At 38.2% G+C, this 18938-nt stretch overlaps 1 protein-coding gene across 9 annotated transcripts in view; it reads right to left on the bottom strand.

Moving 5' to 3' along the window:
* The window catches only part of RAPGEF2 (Rap guanine nucleotide exchange factor 2), a 172482-nt gene that overhangs the window by 31794 nt on the left and 121750 nt on the right, over positions 1–18938 (bottom strand). For 6 of the 9 annotated variants that reach the window (XM_090138461.1, XM_090138456.1, XM_090138458.1 and 3 more), the window contains 6 exons: positions 12940–13071; positions 6482–6659; positions 4698–4834; positions 4129–4287; positions 2299–2451; positions 915–1079 (listed from right to left, as the gene is read on the bottom strand). In XM_090138461.1, the coding sequence (XP_089994587.1) occupies positions 915–1079; positions 2299–2451; positions 4129–4287; positions 4698–4834; positions 6482–6659; positions 12940–13071 (924 nt within the window). The remainder of the gene's footprint in view (positions 1–914; positions 1080–2298; positions 2452–4128; positions 4288–4697; positions 4835–6481; positions 6660–12939; positions 13072–18938) is intronic. The other 3 variants (XM_090138459.1, XM_090138460.1, XM_090138463.1) reach the window with 1 other exon arrangement.

Here is an 18938-nt window from a genome sequence, read left to right as displayed (position 1 = left end):
GTATTAGAGCTTTGAAGCTCTAGCAAGTCTGTGCTAAACAATATTAGCTGCAGCTTTCCAGTGTACATAGCAATCAGATTTTCACAGGAACAGCTAGTACTTCCCTGAAGCAAAGCCTAACCTTCTGCCAAGAGAGGCACAGACACAAGGCACAAATACACTAACATTTCTAGTCAAAGAAATATCTGGGTTTCAATACAAGTCAAAAAGCAAACTTTTCTTTAACCCTTTTTAATATTATTTCCTTGGTTTCAGATCTTCAAAAAAAAAAAGTGTATTTTCCAACTAGTGTTTTACATTCGAAAAATGTATTAAATTGTAAATAAAGCATTACAGTGTGAAGCACAAATTGGCTTCAATAGACATTGTGTAGCTATTAGTATGCCAGAGCTGGATGGACATGGCCTTGCTCTTCCATCATGGTAGTCTTGTCTGGGGAAGGAGCTGTTTGATTGCTGTATTTTTTTCCTAATACTGTGCAAGGCTCAGCGGATTTCTAACAATGGCTATATTTTCTAGAGTCTTTATGTAAGAATAAATTATCACCAAATGTTTGCCAAGATGTATTAACTAGTATTATAACAGAAAACATAGAACTTCATTATATGCTCAGATTTCCAGGCACTACAGAACTCCATTGAACTATATTAAATAAATATGCTAATAATTGGGGAAAAAAGCTTTTCTTGTACTAGCAGCACTTGAATTTTGTTGTAGAAACAAAAAATGTGAAATACAGCTTATGTATGTCGAACATTGTCATTCTTACTCTTATCCATGCATTTTGCCATTAAAATACTTCACCAGCTATTTATATCTTACTCAGTTTAATCACTCAAAAATATTTTCATTACTAATGGCTTATTTTTTCATGTATATGATTAAAGGTATGTAAATTTCAGGGGGATTTTAACCTTATCCCTGAGGCTGGGGTCATTGAACCACTCCAACAACTTTTTCCCCACTTCCATTGGGCTGGAAAGAAAGGTCCGATATGTCAACAGGAAGTCTTCTATAAAGGTTGGGTCTACCACAGAGTGTTCTTCCACCAAATGCATTGTTAACCTTTCCGCTGTTCCCTATAGAGAAATTAAACCTTAATTATTAAAATATATATTCAACAAATGAATATTTGTTTTCTCATAGCATACTGAAGATGAATTACACTAGACAGAACAATACTGACGCTATTGACTGATGAGATAAACATCACAGTTTAACCATTTTTATAAGAAATGTAAAAAAAAAAATTCTGCAATCATGTTTTAGAAAAATCATGTAGTTAATCATGTGCATAACATTTTAAAAATAAAAAATATAATTTCACATCTTTTAATTTCAAATACATAGTTTTATAACACATCTAAACTAATCTGGAGCCTCACTTTCCAATCGCAGAATCAGAATGGCCAGGGTTGGAAGGGACCTCAAGGATCATGAATCTCCAACCCCCCCTGCCACATGCATGGCCAACAATCTCCACATTCAATACCAGACCAGGCTGCCCAGGGCCCCATCCAACCTGGCCTTGAACACCTCCAGGAACGGGGCATCACAGCCTCTCTGGGCAGCTGTTCCAGCACCTCACCACTCTCATATCCCCTGACATCCAACCTAAATCTTCCCTCCTTCAACTTAAAACCATTTTCCCCTGTCCTGCTGTTATCTACCCTTTCAAAGAGTTGATTCCCCTCCTGTTTGTAGGCTCCCTTTAGGTACTGGAAGGCTACAATGAGGTCAGCCTTCTTTTCTCTAGGCTGAACAAGCCCAGCTCCCTCAGCCTGTCTTCGTAGGGGAGGTGCTCCAGCCCCTTGATCATCTTTGTGGCTCTCCTATGGACCCTCTCCAACAGCTCTCTGTCTTTCTTGTACTGGGGACTCCAGACCTGGACACAGTACTGCAGATGGGGCCTCACAAGGACACAGTAGAGAGGGACAATCCCCTCCCTGTCCCTGCTGGCCACCTCTTCTTTAATGCAGCCCAGGATCCCATTTGCTTTCCAAGCTGCAAGAGCACACTGCTGGCTCATGTTAAGCTTTTCATCCATCGGGACCCCCAGGTCCTTGTCTGCAGGGCTGCTCTCAAGGACTGCTCCTTTCAGTCTTTATAGATGCCTGGGATTTCTCCGGCCCAAGAGCAAAACCTTGCACTTTGCAGTGTTGAGCTTCATTAGATTCATCTGGGCCCACCTTTCTAGCCTCTCGAGGTCCCTCTGAATGGCATCCCTTCCTTCCTCTGCCAAGTACAGAGGTTTATAAACACAGACCTTTGCAAGACTTTCCCCCTTTCTGCTCTTACCTTGATGACAATGTGACCTTTTCTTGTTCCAGTGCGATCAAGCTCTCTGTGCTCCTTAACCATCACAATCTCTCCTTCCTCTTCTACCTTCTGCATGTTCTTTTCCACTTGATTGAGGATGCGGCAATAATCTTGCTGAGCTATACAAACAAACTGGAAAGAATCATCACACACCAGTATTAAAAGGTAAAGTCTTAAAAAAAAAAAAACAACAACAAACATTTAGACTTATGATGCAAATACTCCATCAGCAAAAAAGTAGTTGTTCAAACTGCAGTCAGCCAAATTTGTCTTACCAGCAGTTCAGCTGTAGTAAGCAGATGAATACACAGTACTTCCAATACAATCTTGCAATTAGAGGAGCCCAAGATTGATCAGAGCAAGATGACTTAGCATTACCAGCCATTTTTGTTCAGCAGCTACAACCGCCCTGCTTCTAGAGATGAAGCTCAATATCCTATAGCTGATATTGTGCCCTTCTGTTAGCCCTTTTGTGTGCTATTTAAAAGGGGTGAAAGAGATTGAAAGAAAAACTTTGCTTTTGTTTTATTTTGTGTGTGTGTTTATTACTATTCCAGATTATTTTCATTTATTGTTAAAAAAAGTCAATCATCAAGAAAGCTACCATTTATTCTTTTTCATGAAAGCAACCACATAAACATATCAATTCTGGATTAAAGCATACTGCAGGAAAGAAAGATCCTCTACTCAGCCAAAAGTAAGCACTAGAAGATATATCTTAAGAATATTCCAGCACCTACACAATCCAAATGTGACCACTCACTACAACTTGGAAAAAAAAAAAATCTAAGTTTTACAACTTTGGTGGGGGTTCTTTTGTTTTTTTTTCAAATATTTGAGATTAAACTGTCTTAAATAAGCCTGGGCTATCAACAGAAAGGAAATTACAGTGTTTCTCTTACTTGACAAGTTGCAAAATCATTGTGTATGATAGTTTTGGCATGAGATTCTCAGGTAGAATTTCTCTCTCACTCTTCATAATGAATCAACGTAACTTTTCTGTTTCTAGTAGTTATCAGGAGCTGAAACAGAGCTCCTACAATCTGGATTGGTTGCAGAACGTTATTCTAACAAACTGCCATTTATGTGTTTATTCAAAATTAGATGCACAACCCAAACCAGGTGACTCCATTAGTACGTTTTCACCTATTTCAAAGGACATCTCATGAAAGCTAATTAGCCATCAAAACCAACAAAAATTCTTAATTTACCTACATTAAGTCAACAAACAGTACATGTCCAGATTGAGCTGGTTATTTTATGCTCCAAGAGGCACACCTTACAACTGACTGCCTGTGTTACAGCAAATGCCAAGACATTTTCCTTGAAAGGCCAGGCTGGCTGAAACTAAAATATCTACTCTTAAAACCAGAAGACATAGAGATGCATTCCTCTAAGATTCAGTAGCTGAGTCCAGTGAGGAAGAATGGCTATTATCTACAGAAGTAAAAGAGCTTTTAACGGGTAATGGACCTTGACATTCTACTAAAAGAATGAAACTGAAAAGCAAGGATATATGCAATGGAAAAGAAAAGTGAAGCAATGGATATATGTAGCAGGTTGCTGGGCCTTAAGCTCTAGAGAAAGCACATAAACCTCATCATTCAAAACAATCCCTATCCGGATGAAGAGAATTCAATTTCCTAGATGGCACATACAAACACAGGAGCCATATTTCTCCTGTACTGCACTGCTTATGCACTGGAAATCTTATACATACACTCCAATTTAAAATAAAGCTGTGTCTGGCTGCCCCGTTTTATTACTTCTATATGCATGTGGTTTTGCTTGTACAATTATACACTCTACCTGGCAGTCATCCACTTTGGTTCTCATCACTCCTTTCATATATTCCTTTTCCATGGTAGGGGAAACTCCAAAACTGTTTCCCATGCACAGTATCTCTGTTCTTCCATCAGGATACGTCACTTCCACAGAGCCATTCAGAATGACTGACCAGGAATCCAGCTACAAAGTAAATGTTGGAAGAATGAATCACTTAACATTGTGATATCGTACAATACAGATACAATCCCCAGGCTTTTTTTTTCCTCCCCAAAGGAACAGTCCTTTCTTCTGCCTCTATTAACAAGATGTATATACTAGGCTTTAAAACACTGAAATATACTTCCAAAATCAGCTCTAAGAGGCAAGGAGCAATGCGTGGTTATGAAGACCATTTTCTTAGACTTTTACTGAACAAGAAACACTGCATAAGTACTTATGAAAAGCTTGTTAAAGCAGATCAAGAAGAGGCAGCTTTTACCTGCTCAATGTTACTTTTATTTGTTGGTTGTTTTTTTTTTTGACAGGACCTTAACACTGTAGAATCTGGGATGTCTGGTATAACAGGAGAGTCAAAAGTTACACCCACTGACCTCTTCCCCATCGTTCAGTACAATAGTTCCTGCTCTCTCCACAACTGCAAACACCATTACAGCACAGAGCTCTCTCCTCACTGACATTGTCATGTTGGCAAAAGCAGGCAACTGATGCATGAATTCCAGTAGTTGTTCTGAAGGAGAAAAAGCCCACTGAGTCATGCATGTCAAAACAACAAAGCACAGCAAAGACGGTTCTTCAGAAAGATGCCTAAGGCTACTTAAGCTAAAATGCTGCACAATCGTTTCTGTATACTAATAAATCATATACAGTGGCCTGTTGTAATTACTGAGTATTTTGTAGGCATAGACTAGCTGGTAATATCATCAATAGAAACCCTGCAAAGTAAAAGTCAGCATAGTGGAAGAATTGTAATGCAATCAAGAGCTCTGAATACAGCCAAAGAACTAATTCTCCATTCAGCCAGACCAACAACTCCATTAAAATTAAGACAGGCCTATCTAAAACACATTAAAATATTAAGAAAGGAAATTTCACAAAATTGGGCAAGTTTCTTGATAAGTCCATTCCTTCTGCATCCAGTCTAGACTTAACAGTAATTTGTACATGGTTGTAACTTGAAATGTTCAAAAGCTACCTTAGGATGGACTAGATAGAACAGGATTGGTGTTGTTCTGTCTTCTGTGTTCTCAGTGATGAGCTTCTCCCATGTTTTGATTTTTCACACAGCTCATAGCTAGATAGAGCTCATTTTTCTCCTTAATAGAGAGGGATTGTATGCCCTAAACACTAGACGTTTTTGCATTTATTTTTATCTAAGCGTATTGGAAATAGTCCATCTTTTTCCTCAAGTTTTATTTATGCATAATCCCATGATGGCTGAGGCTGGCAGGGCTGCCAGGTCCACCAGGCCCAGCCCGGCTGCAGCAGGGCCACCCATAGCAGCTGCCCAGGCCCGTGTCCAGGTGGCTTTGGGAGATCTCCAAGGAGGAGGGGATCCACAGCCTCTCTGGGCAGCCTGTGCCAGGGCTCCAGCACCTGCATAGCACAGAAGTGCTGCCTGGTGTTCAGACAGAATCCCTTACGTTTCACTTTGTGCCCACTGCCTCTTGTCCTGGCACTGGGTATCACTGAAAAGAGCTCAGTTCTGCCCTCTTTGCACCCTCACTTCAGGTATCTGTGTGCGTGGAAGAGAACACCCTGAGATTTCTTTTCTCCAGGATGAACAGTTCCAGCTCTCTCAGCCTTTGCTCATATGAGAGATGTTCTAGCCCCTTTAATTATCTCATAATCAAACTTAATCATCATTTAGTTATACTTTGATTAAAGAAAAAAAAATAAAAAACAAAACCCCGAGCCAGTAAAACAAATTCAATTAGAAATGGTAATTATTATAATTCTAGTTATGCATTGCTTTGCTTTCAAGATATTAGTCTGTACATTAACATAGCAAATTAGTTTTAGTAGATTCACGTTTATGTGAAAGGTCTTATGCCTCCTTATGCTGAATAAATAAAAGCAAAAAATACTTACTTCATAAACCAGTCCTGATATCAATTAGAAATTGAACATTGAAACATAGAAGGCCAGCACTGATTGTTTGCACCCATACCACGTGCATTTTCTGCACCTTTGGCTGTACTCATTCACTGTTCTGCATGAGTCAACTAATAATAAGAATAACCAACTAATAATAAGAATAAACACAAAGCTTACCAACTACAAATGCCAAAAACTAAAATCCTCACATTTCAAAAGTACACTTTTGTGGTGAAGTCAAAATAGATTTGACAGTATTTTACTACACTGTAATACTTACCAATGTCATCATCTGTCCTGTCTATTGGGTCTTTCTCCAAGCAATCTCTGACAATATCTCTACTCATCAAAGGATCCGATGCCCTTTCAATGTCTTCTTCATCATCATCATCCTCAGAATCCACTGCTGTCTCTGGCAACCCACTGAGATCCATATCACCAGCCTCACTTTCTGTAGCCTAAAATTCAAGTATAAACATTTTTTTTTTTTTAATATTCAAATATGCTTGTCACTGCTCCAGTTTCACACTTAAAATATAGACATAAATTCTATTTGATCTCTCAACTGATTTTTATATATATATATTTTTATTTCTTTTTAAAACGACTGAAAACAAAATCAACCCCAAAACAATGTTTAAACAGCTTTCAAAATATTTTAATCAGTCATACATAAACAGGATTCAACATACATTATTTAATTAGTATGTCCTGGGAGAACTGAAAGCAATTTATCTCAATAAATTGTTCCTCAAAATAGACAAAAAATAGATAAGAAGAAAATCAAAAAAAGTTAATTTAGAACATTTTATGCTCCTGCCCCAACATTAAATTTTCAGACATTTATGAATGCAGTCTTCTACTGAGAAAGTTTTAAGCTATGGCTTGACAAAATCAAGTTTTTCAGATGTTGCATGAATGCAAAAAATGCCTCCATGTCTTTAAAAATACTACATGGGACAAGCACAGATACCAAAGCCTGTTTCATTGCTGTGATTTACAATTAAAAAAAAAAATAGGTTGCCCTTTAAACACAGACAAAGTAAGACAAATTGTAAAATTGTATTTGTATTTCAATAGAATTCTTCCATACTTAATGCCTGACAAGGCATGGCTGACTGTTGTTACTTTAATGACATTGCATACAACCTCCTTGCAAGTGATGGCACATGGCTGGAGAGGGATCAGACCAACCAGCAATGCTCCTAAACACTTCAACCCTACAACATAACAACACACGTTTGTAGCAAGCTTTCACACTATCATCTGCTAACATGAAAATCATCACAGCAGCACCTAGGCAATATTCGTGTTATTCTTACTATGCTTTTAAAAGCTTTTAAAAGGAGAAAAAAAAAAAAAAATGCTGAGCATTCCTGGAACAGGATAAAGGAGGCTGTTATCAGCATATAAAGAAATCACAGAAATGCAATACTGCTAGCAGTGCTTTCATTAGCAGTCTTGCTGTGTTTAACATCAACACTCCCTGTGATACATTTTAAGCAGTTGCTCTAACTACTCTTACAAAACACATTTCATCAAAAAAAGACTGGTGGAAAAATTAGCCATGATGAGTCAGTAGACTTGCAGCTTATGACACTGATCTGTCAGAATAAGTCTCCAGCTGTGACAATTCCAGAGACGGTGTGACTAATTCACAAGTTGGTTTTGCAAATCCTCCCTTTACTAACGAGTGCCACTCTTACCTGCTCAGAATAAGCTTTCTCAAAAGCAGGATGGAAAGCTGAATACAAAATTAAGCTTAGTCACACAGCCATAACATATAAGAGGTACTCTGGAATCCTAGAAAATTCCACATATTGTACAAAAAAAAACCTGTTTTGTTTTTTTTTTTTAAAAAAAGTTGACTGCCCACTTTCAGTTTATTGCTTTAAGATAGAAGCCCTAAGGAAAAAAAGAAGGATGTCATATTAAAAACAAAACATAACAAACACAAATTAAATGCAACTTTGTATTCAGAAAATACAAACACTGTAACTAAAGGATACAAGTATTTCCTGAGGGATGATCACATCCTACAGAGCTAATGAAATCCTTGTAGCAACCAGAGCCATTGACAGAAGCAGGAACAGTTGCTTTATCATTCAGATAGTTTAATAGTTATCAAAAAGTACAAATCCTTGAAATTCAGAACTGAATACAGCAACCCACAGAGAGTAGCAGTAAAATGTAAGACATCTTTACCATGCAAGAGAAAGATGCACTTTTTCAAGCATCGTGTAGTTATTACACAAATATGCAGCCTTTGCACGTAGGCAACACGTATTTGTTGTAGAAAACAGTAAAGAACCTCTTCCCACAAATTCACCTTCCAGGTTCATATATGCAAAAGTTTTGCGTGGGTTTCACTACGTTATGTAGAATAATTGGATGTGCCTTCATGTTAGAAGCACTCATCCATGTATCTGCTCCAAATAAATTAGGTGCTTAAGGCTTAATAACATTAAATATAGCATCAAGTGTTCAGTGTCCTCTTAACTGCCACACTGAACCTCGTCTCAATCTAGTTCCACTTTTTTTACTCCACCATGAGTGAGAAAATGCAGTGCCTGCATAGGAACTCTTAGTTATGGAAACAGAGCCATACATTTGTGTAAGAGTAAAGGAAAATTAGTGAGCTCCATTGGGGATAGGGGCTTCTTTGTAACAAGAGAAAATCCAGAAAACAAGATGCGTATCCTGCAGAGTTTATCCTATGCTCAGTGGTGGGGCTTAAAGATTTCCAAGGCATTTTTAACAAGGGTGAAATACACCTCAGAACACTGTACAATGTCATAGGTACGTGTTGAGCCCTTTACTCTCATGCACTCTTTTTACATTTATATATGAAAAATGCTGGTTGCAGCTTAAATTCAAGAGAATGTCTCTCCAAAATCGGAATACCAGTAACGATGAAAATTTCCTTCACGGTTGAAAAGATGTCACAAAAAATTTTGCTGAAGCTTCCAAAGGAATCATGCAACAGTGACAGCCTGGGATTTCATTTGTCACATCACCAACAAGAAACTCAGGAGGTTGAGATTCTCAGCCTTGAGGCGAAGTGTTATTTCACTTGCATGAAGAGACCCACCTATTTCTAAGCTGTGCCTATTAAGACTAATAATGAAGTAATACAAAAATGCTTGCTTCAAGTTGCTGTGCCCAAGACCAAAGTTAGTTCTAAATTTAAGTGGTAAAAGTTAATTAAGTAAATATAGTAAAACGAAGACAAAAATATGAAAAGTAAATGGGCACTGAGTAAGTTTTCCTCAGATAGCCGTTGCCTCTTTGAATTATTTTTGTAGGGAAAAACATTAATAAAAAGACTGTTGTTCTCATTCGGCCAAACTTGGCAGACTGGAGAATGAAAACCTTGTTGGTTTTGTTTGACTGTGAGGAAAGTGATTAAGCTCAACTTTTCATGGAGGTAACATGAACATAACATGAGAAGGGATGGACAGCATGAACAGCTAAGGAAGATGACTGCTTTTACGTCTCCTTCTCCAACTGATTTGGATATCTGTTAAGGAACAGGTGAGAAGAGGTCCAGAGGATATGTGCTCATTCAACAAATCTGTCTCTTTATCATCAAGCAGCTCGCAGAGTAACTACTTCCTTGCTCAATGCATGCACATACAGCAAACAAATGCTCTTTACATTAGTAAAGAAAGAACAGAGTAGTTCAGCACAAGAGAACCATCCTGAAGGTGTTTGTGGCCAGGCTGGTTGGGTTTTTGAGAAAACTGGCTTATCAGAAGGTGTCCCAAAACTGCAAGCAATATTCAAGGTGAGTCCAACCAACCCTAGATGTAGTGGGGTTATCTTCTCCTGTGACTGGCTGTGCTGTGTTTAATGCACACTTAAGGGGGAAGAGAATGGAGAAATGTTCCACCTTTTAAGGTGAAAAAAGAAAAAAGAAATTCATCAATTTTGAAAAATGAATGCCCCTCTATGACCAGCATTAACAGAAAAACGCAGAGTATGTGAACATGCAAGAGAAAAATAGTGGAGAAAAATCAAGACTCTTATTGTACAGATCAAAAGTAGGTTCATCTATGCTGTATTTCTAGTTAATAAAGACAACAGACAAGCCTCATTCAAAAATATCCCACTCTTTTTTTTTTTTTAAATCATTGTCGTTATCAAGGTCAAAGGGCTAAAAGTACACAGGAAAAGTGAAACGAAGAATGTTTATTAGCAAAAATATTCCTTTTTTTACTTTTATTGTATAAACACCAAAGGATAAAAAAAGGACAGTGCAAAACACCAAGGATACTGACACTACAATATCAATGAACTGCCATGAAAATTCAACCCCTATAACTAATTGCAATATGAAATTGTGTGTTATACAATTACTATAATACACATTGCAATCAATTTTAACTACTGCAAACATACAAACCTTACACAACTCTAAGGTTGTCCAATTATTTTCTTAAAACAGCACTGCGAAGAGGGCAAGTGGCCATGAAAATCCTACACAGACCTTGCTTCAAAGAGGATCCGTATCAGACTCGTGGGAAAACAAAGCTGACATCTTGACAATATCCTAGTGCTACAGGCATCCTGGGAGGGTCGTGGAAAGGATGTTACCCACTTCCTTTACTGCTGGGAGAGTTTGGGACAGATGGGAGGGCACGTAGGGCCAACAGGAAGCCACCAGCATAAGGACAGGATAAGGTAAAGAAAGGCTGACGAAGGAAAGACCTCCAACAACACAACAATGCCTTCCCAAGAGAGAGAGGGGAAGCCACAAATTCACAGGCTTAAATCACACTCCCTAAGCGGGATCATTAGCTGATGATAAACATGTTAGGGATAGGAAGCATTTAAAAAGTGTATAGGAAGAGATACATGACTAAACAGGAGAAGCTGCAACTAACACAAGGCAAAAGCAAAGTACTGTTCTTGGACAACACCAGTCTGCACACAAGCTACCAACACTCTGCATCACGTTCCTCTGCAGCCACATTACAGTCCCTCTGTGAACTGATTTCCTAAAATAAAAGTTCTAGCGTTTAATGCCATCCTGATGGGCACCTGAAATGTATTTTTAGACTTAGGTGAGGCAAAGACAAAGGATTACTTGTTTTATTTTGGTAAATAATTCTTATCTTAAAAAGAAGTTCTTTCATGTGCAGCATTTGACAAACAAATTTAGTTACAGCATTAATATTTAAAAGGAAATGATCTCAGCTCAATGCTGAAAGCATCTAAAGATTCAGCTTCATGATTTATTAAAAAAAAAAGTCTGAAAAGGCCATGAATGTATTTTTATTGCTGTTCTTGAAACTATAGGGCTAAACTACATGTTCTAACATAAAATATTCCACAATAAATGCTCATAGTACTTGATGTCTGCAGGGACATAGGTTATTTTAATAAATTCTCGGACATTGTGTGATTATACAGATTACAATAAATCTGTGCCAAGAATTTTTTAAATGAGGAATTAACTGAAGATTAATTGACAAAATCAGAAGATATTTTTAAGCATGTGACTAAGTGTTCTCTTTTTAATTAGACTTTAAATTATTTTTTGTATCTTATAATAGTAAATATTCTCCATGTAAATACTTTAAAAAAAAATCAGTAGTTTCTCTCTACTATCCTGATGATTCCATTTTTGTAAACTTACTACAGGAGTCATGTATCAAATTGGCAACTACAAGAAGTGTTTCTCTGACGTTTCTCCACAGTATAGCCTTTCGATAGATTGGTTTAAATTAAATTTGATTCACCTTTTCAGAAATTGCTATGGTTTCCTATTAGAGGACGTGGCAAGAGATAAAAATATCAAGAGGAGCAGCTCGACTTCCTCAAACTATTTTATCTAACTTTTGTTTTAACTTATAAATATAACAAGTATGTGCATCTCAAACATCCTAGACACCCTTAGGATCTGTTTCACGTTAAATGCCTCAAAACTCAGGCTACTCCAAACAAAGAGCACAGGATGTTGCAACAAGAGCCTCCACCCAGCAGTACAACAACCTGAAATCTCACCAGTCCTAGCACCAGGTTTCCAAAGGGTGGAGATATGGGATTCATCCCTCAAGTCAGGTTCCTCTCACTGAGAATGTTTTAAGTATGTTTCAGAATTCGAAGCCAATTCATATCAGAACTGATACATCATTCAGAAAAATACAAGATTCTAAATCTAGAATTTTGAAATTCTGATCTGGCTTTTAACCATAATGCCAGCTCAGGGCACTTTTTGTCCACAGATCTCAAAGTTGTATCGAAGTGGCAGCAAAAATCACAGCTGTTGTTCTGCAAATGGCAAAACAGATGCTCAGAAAAGGTGAGGTGTGGTGCTGTGCTGGCATCAGAACCAGAGTTCCTTTGTTGCTCTAAGTCCCACCAGAAAGCCCTGCAGAAGTGAAGCACTGGATCTCCAAACTGCATTTCAGGACATTTCCTCTCCAAAAAAATCACAAAATGCAAACAAAATTCATGAAGTTGAATCCTGAAAACTTGCAAAACACTATTTACCCCTACATTGAAGGTGACAAACAAAGGAAATACATGTCACCGTGCAACAGGTTACCTGCTGAGTTTTGCAACATCATATCTATTAAGTAGTAGATCAAATCTTGAAATTATGCTGATTCAAATCAAAATTTGTCTTTTGAAATCTATGAGACGCTTCTTCAGACAAGAATTGACAATACATGGTGATCCAGGCATTGACACCTCCATTAACACCTCCCAGCTGGTGCACTCCAGTCTTACCTGGTAGATATCAGAAAGGCTGCTGCTTCCCGAATCACTTGTGATGCTACATCCTGAGTGACTGGACGAAACGTGGGTCACCTGTGGGTGGAGACTGTCAGTAAGGTGCAGCTTTGTGAAATCTGCAGGAAGCTACAGGTGGAGCAGAAAAAGCATCATTACAATTTGACAGAGATACACAGACAAATGAATTTAAATCATTTACGTCGCGCTTTACTCTCTGCCAGTACCAACTGCACTAAGAAAACCATTGGGGTCCAAGGAGAAAGCATAAAATTTCTACAGCTTTTTTTACATTGGTGAAGAAGTCAGCAACACAATGCAGGTGCTGAAATACAAGAACAGATGCAAAAAGAAAAAAGGCTGAAAACAAACGTAACTGAAGCAATAACTTTTGTGCCAAGATGCTCTAGTTTCTTACTATGTACTCTGGGTAGAATTCAACTTCATATGAATGTTACACTGCTGGCAACGTCAATGGTTTCCTTTAGACTAGGATTAACAGTGAGTAAAGTCACAGAATTACAGCAAAGACTGTTCAGTCTAGCTTCTGAAGCAGACAGGGTGCATTACAGACAAGTAAAGTAAAACCCAAGCCACTGGACCATCTGTTCTACTTTGGGTGAAAGAATATGGTGGCAAAAAGGAAACATGGAAAGACCAATACAACAGCAAAGAGCTGCAATCCTGAAATGAGTTTGCTAACGTGCTTTGCTGAAGAATGCAACAAAACAGTGCATTTGATCTTTTAGCAGTCATTCAGCAAAGATCTGTGACATATACTTTACAATTGCTTTACACACACAGCTCCCGTCAAAATCTGTAAGAACTGTAAACCCTACCAGATTGCAGAAAGGAAAGATTGGATGAATAAACCTTTAAATGCTATTTCTCCTCTCCCCAAAAAGCTTTCATCCCCTTGATAACTAATAAAAGTATGTTGAACTATCAGTCTGACATGCAACAAATGCTTCAATCATTGGAAAAACAAACGAACAAACAAAAAAAACACAAAACCCTTTGTTCATTTTTTTAATGTTTCAACTCAGACAAGGAAGATGCACATCTCAACAGAGTAATAATGCAGAATTGTCCACCCATGTCAGTTTTTAATGCTACCTTGGCATGACTACCATTTGCCCTGGATGGAAACGGAATTAAGAGCTCATCCAAAACATCAAGACAGAATAAGTCAATCAGTAGGAAAGGTTAGGCAGAAAGTCAGCTGTAAGTCATAAGAACAGCTGTGCTTCAGAAAATGACTGGCTTGATACAGTTAGAGGTACTGAAAGGTTTTACAGCTGCATGCCTGACATAAGGCTGTTTATAGTACGTGCCCTGAAAGAACCCTGACTTCAGGATGTGTGGTGAAACCACAGGCAGCCAGAAACCTCAGTCGTATTTTGACTGACTGGCATTTCCTATTCCAATCTGTTGATCCTGCTACTTCCTTTTTCATTCCTTCCGTTTGAATCAGCACAATACTACAGAGGATGTACTGATATTCAGGCCACTGTATTAATTTCTGATCACAATTCATAGAATCACAAGGCTGGAAACGACCTCTAAGATCATCTAGTCCAACTGTCTTCTCATCACCATTGCTACCACAAGCACTAAACCATATCTTGCAGCTCCTCATCCAGGTGCCTCTTGAATTCAGATCATTCTAAAAATCAGAATATATTCTTACATAGAATGGGGAGGAAGTGAGCCTCCATGGCGTGTCATTGAACATTCCACTTGGTTCAGAAAATACAATCCCCTAGAATCAAAGTATTCCAGGGATATTTGCAAATCCTATATATTATTTTAATGTGTGGACGTGCCTAACGAGAACTCACAAAATAGGTATTGTATAACATTTTGAAAGATTTTTATTTCAGGAATCAGTAACTGTTTCAATCACAAACAAACATTAACTCCAAAGGAAGCTGATTATCAGCAGTCTTGAGTTCAGCCAAACACATTCATTTTTCATAGTGCCCTTCAAATGTCTCCAAGTGACTAATAATTGCATTTATTTTTAATCAATGCAATAACAATTCTTTAAAACCTTACATCAAAGCAAAGCCAGTTGGTACGTTTAAAAGAAAAAGAGATCCATCTTTGTTTAGCATAATGGCTGCAATTAGTGTTTTAAGTGGATCTTTGTTTTGTTCCTCCATAGGGGACAGAAGAGGGGATAGAAGAGGCAGGAGGTTGCACCGCAACTGATGAAAAACAAGGCAAATAAAAAGCAAGCCTTCTGAATTTTGGCTGTAGACAATCAGCTGAACGTCTGGTGACTACTGGTCTCAGAACAGCTCCCAGAGTCAAAGCCATGCCGCATGTGATGGGCTTGCCAAGTGGTGACAGCAGCAGATCAGAAGCAGGCATTTTACTTAGGGCAACCCAGCCAGTCACTTTGATCTTAATCAAATAGGACTATTCACAAGCAGGAAGCACATGCTCACATCTTTGCAGAATACTACATCTCTGTGCAACATGCCCAAAAGCGACATCCAGTTCAACTGCCCTACCCCCAGACAAGTTAAGGTGAGAAGCTGTGGGAGAAGAAATAAAAGACGGTGTAGAAGTTGAAACATTTAAATTGTGAGCTCAACAAAGAGAGTGTGAGAAGTGCAGAGTGCATGCATTTCTGTCTTAGTCACACGCTCCTATTTAAATTATCTAACAGACAGAGCTGCAGACCATGGGAAAAAGCAAAGGTACTGATGACAGCGAAAAAAGCATGCGTCTAAATCTTCGAGATAAGATTTGACAGCCCTTTCTATTGCAGAGGATGACATCGGGTAAACAGTTTTCAGTAAGCAGTGCAAGAATAAAACGCAGCTTTCAACACCCTGAGCAGTGCCAGCAACCTGCACAAAGCTGTCTGGCCCAAACCACAGTATTTAGACTTAATTTCCTACTTGCAGCAAAAAAGAGAACGTGATTCGAAAGTAACATCAGGAATCTCCGCTCTTATACCCAGTCAAAAAATGACTAAGAACATCAGTTCCTGCCTTTGGAAGACTTTCCAGTCTACTGCTATGGATCTATTTGTAGTGTTACGGAATATCTCTTTCTTGTGAAATTCAAGCACGCATGCTTGTTTTCAACTAGCATTCCATTCAACAGCTTTAAGACTGCCTTTAGCATTTAGAGTAAAGGTTGACTTGTAGCATTGTAAGTGCATAAAGGCTGGATACAGCATTTATCCTCTGGATCCCGCCATAATATGAGAAAACCTAAGGGCACACTGCTTTCTCCATGCAGCCATCAGCTATGAGGGACTTCAGGCACTACCAAGGCCATCAGAGCCAAAGAGCACCTTGTACATTCTTTTTTGCATTTCTATTAAAACATGGCTAGTTTTAAGGAATCCTTCAAAGTAACAAGGGGAGAAATGCAACTTGTGTATTCCGTATGATAAGCCCTGCAACAACACCAAACTACAGCTCTGCTGAAGCCAGCAACTTACAGTGACTCTGAACCTTGTTATCAAAGGCTCGCAGTCACAGCATCAGGATGAACTAGCAGATGGAACGAAAACATGGCAGACTACAAAAATAAATGCATGATTCATTCTTCAGTAAACATAAGTTTAAAACATTACATGGACACTATATTAAATAATTAATAGCCATGACAAGGACCAGATAACTGTCTTGTTAACCAATTTCCAAGGACTTGGGAAGTGAAAAATACTAAGCTGTAACGTAGCTGGGAAAAGGAAGTTTAGAACAACGCACATGCTTGTAGCTCTTGGAAAGAGTGCATGTATAGATGGACATATGTCAGTGGTTTACATGCACATAGATAAAATGGAGGAGAAAGGATCCGGGAACTTCAAGCATTTACTATTTGAAAATAATAAAACAAAGGGGAAAAAAAAAAAACAATTCTGGGAAACTTTCTTAAGGACAAGCTGTATCTCCATGTTGAAACATACATACCTTAAACCATATCATAACTGTCTATCTTAAAAGCAGCATTTTATTACTTCCACCCTCTAAATGAGTCACCATTCCATGCATGCAAAGCTAACAATTACTTTGCTCTGAATGTTTTCCTCCTATTTTAGGAACATCATGACTTTCTCCTATTCTTCAGCACGCCTTTCTAACAAGAGGCCATGACTATGTGCCACTGCAGGGACTGTGCCACGTTCATCCTCCTCCTTATCAAGCACTTGAGCTCGTTGGGTTCACCCTACTGAACAAACCAGTACAAGATCACAGAATTGCAGAGGCTGGAAGGTAATTAGGCAACCTGAGGTAGGCAAAGCAAGTATGGAGGACACGAGACAACAAAAAATGTCTCCTTAATGACATGCTTACAATTTCTGAGCTTAAAGAAGAACACATATTAATTCTTCAGCCTCTAAACACAAACATCTCTGCACTTTGCATTATTTTGTTAGGCAACAGGTGTTACAACAGACACCGTACTGCTATGAAAAACATTAATTCTTGGAATGCTGTTACTAAATGCACATCTTAAGCCTTCTAACTAATGAGAGAGTAATAAACACCATCATACACAATAAATACTATGACTTTAGTCTTCCCCATTTTTCTCTATTGAAAATAGAAGTTATACTGTATTGTAGACTAGCTTACAAACCCAGCATTCTTTACATCCTATCAATACAGTAACATCTTATTTCACTATTTTATGTAAACATTTAATTTTCTATTAAATGTCTGTAAATCTGCTTATGCTTTTTCTTTTGATACACTCACGTTTATCATATCTAATGACTGAAGTAAGAAACATTTCTACTGATGTTAAGTATTCATCAGCATGCTATTTGTGTGCTATTTCAACATCATTCTTTCTCAAACCAAGAGAGACATCAAGGAAAACAATTTTTTATGGTTCGGTAATTTAAAACACAGCAGTCAATGTAAGTAATTACAGAATAATAAAGTAACTTCTATTGATTCTGCCTAAGGACGTGATGCAAGCTGACATGTCCAGCACAGAGTTAAATTAAAAAAAGAGTTCAAGCTACACAGTTCAAACTTGGATGCAATTCCCATGGAAGCAGGATTTCCTTTTATATAGGGGTGGGATGGAAAATCTGAAGTATTTATGTATTTTCTCTGCTAACTTCAGCAAGAGAAGAGTTAAATGATAAAAACAGATGAAACAAGAACCTTCTGAGTTGAACGATCAATTTTGTACATTGCTCACTTTATGCAAAAGTAGCTCATGCATCCTGAACCCAGATATTTTCCCCAATCAAACAGACATCTTAGTGTGAAGCGGTGACTCAAAGCTCATGCAGACTTATTCTTAAAAACATTCTTCATCTTGAGCACAACATTTGAGATGTAATCCACGTTCTGAAAATACTGCATTTGTGCAATCTGTTGAGCAGACTGTTTACACACAAAGCCCATGACAAAAACTCTCTAACAACAACAGAAAGCAACGCAGACCTGCAAGGACCTTGTCAGGCAAGCCCTTCAGAATTGTCCTGCACTAACACTTTTCTGTAAATACACCCCCATCAAACTATTTGGGGGCTTAGTGCAATGCAATGTGCCCTGCTGGTCTCAGGGAGAGAATGAGCAAGATGTAGCACATGTGGGAACTTCATTTTGTTTCCCTCACAAAACACACAACGCCTGCCACTTAATGTACATCTCATAGCTCTCAGCAGCTAATCCTATGAGCGTTTAATGCATCGAACATAATTATCCCTTGCTTGGAGGACTATTGACTTCTGCACAGGGACAGAGGTGGTGAAATGTAAATGGGTATCAGGGGAATGGAGAAAAGCTCTCAGGGACAATCCTTTTCAAAAGAGAAGTACAAAATGGATCACTAACACATGCTTATGCTTCTTTAACTTAACTGCCTTATCTGCTGCAGAACCAGGTCTGTAAGACTAGCCTTTTTTTTGACAGCTTTAGTGCCACAGATTTAATATAATGTTCTATATTCAAGCATCTTTTGCAGGAAATTTCACGTAAGCATTATTCCTTTGGCAAACAAATTTATTG

This window comes from Phasianus colchicus, chromosome 4, assembly GCF_987193195.1.
Source record: "Phasianus colchicus chromosome 4, bPhaCol1.hap1.1, whole genome shotgun sequence".
Taxonomy (NCBI): Eukaryota; Metazoa; Chordata; class Aves; order Galliformes; family Phasianidae; genus Phasianus; species Phasianus colchicus.
This window is presented reverse-complemented; position numbering and strand designations above follow the sequence as displayed.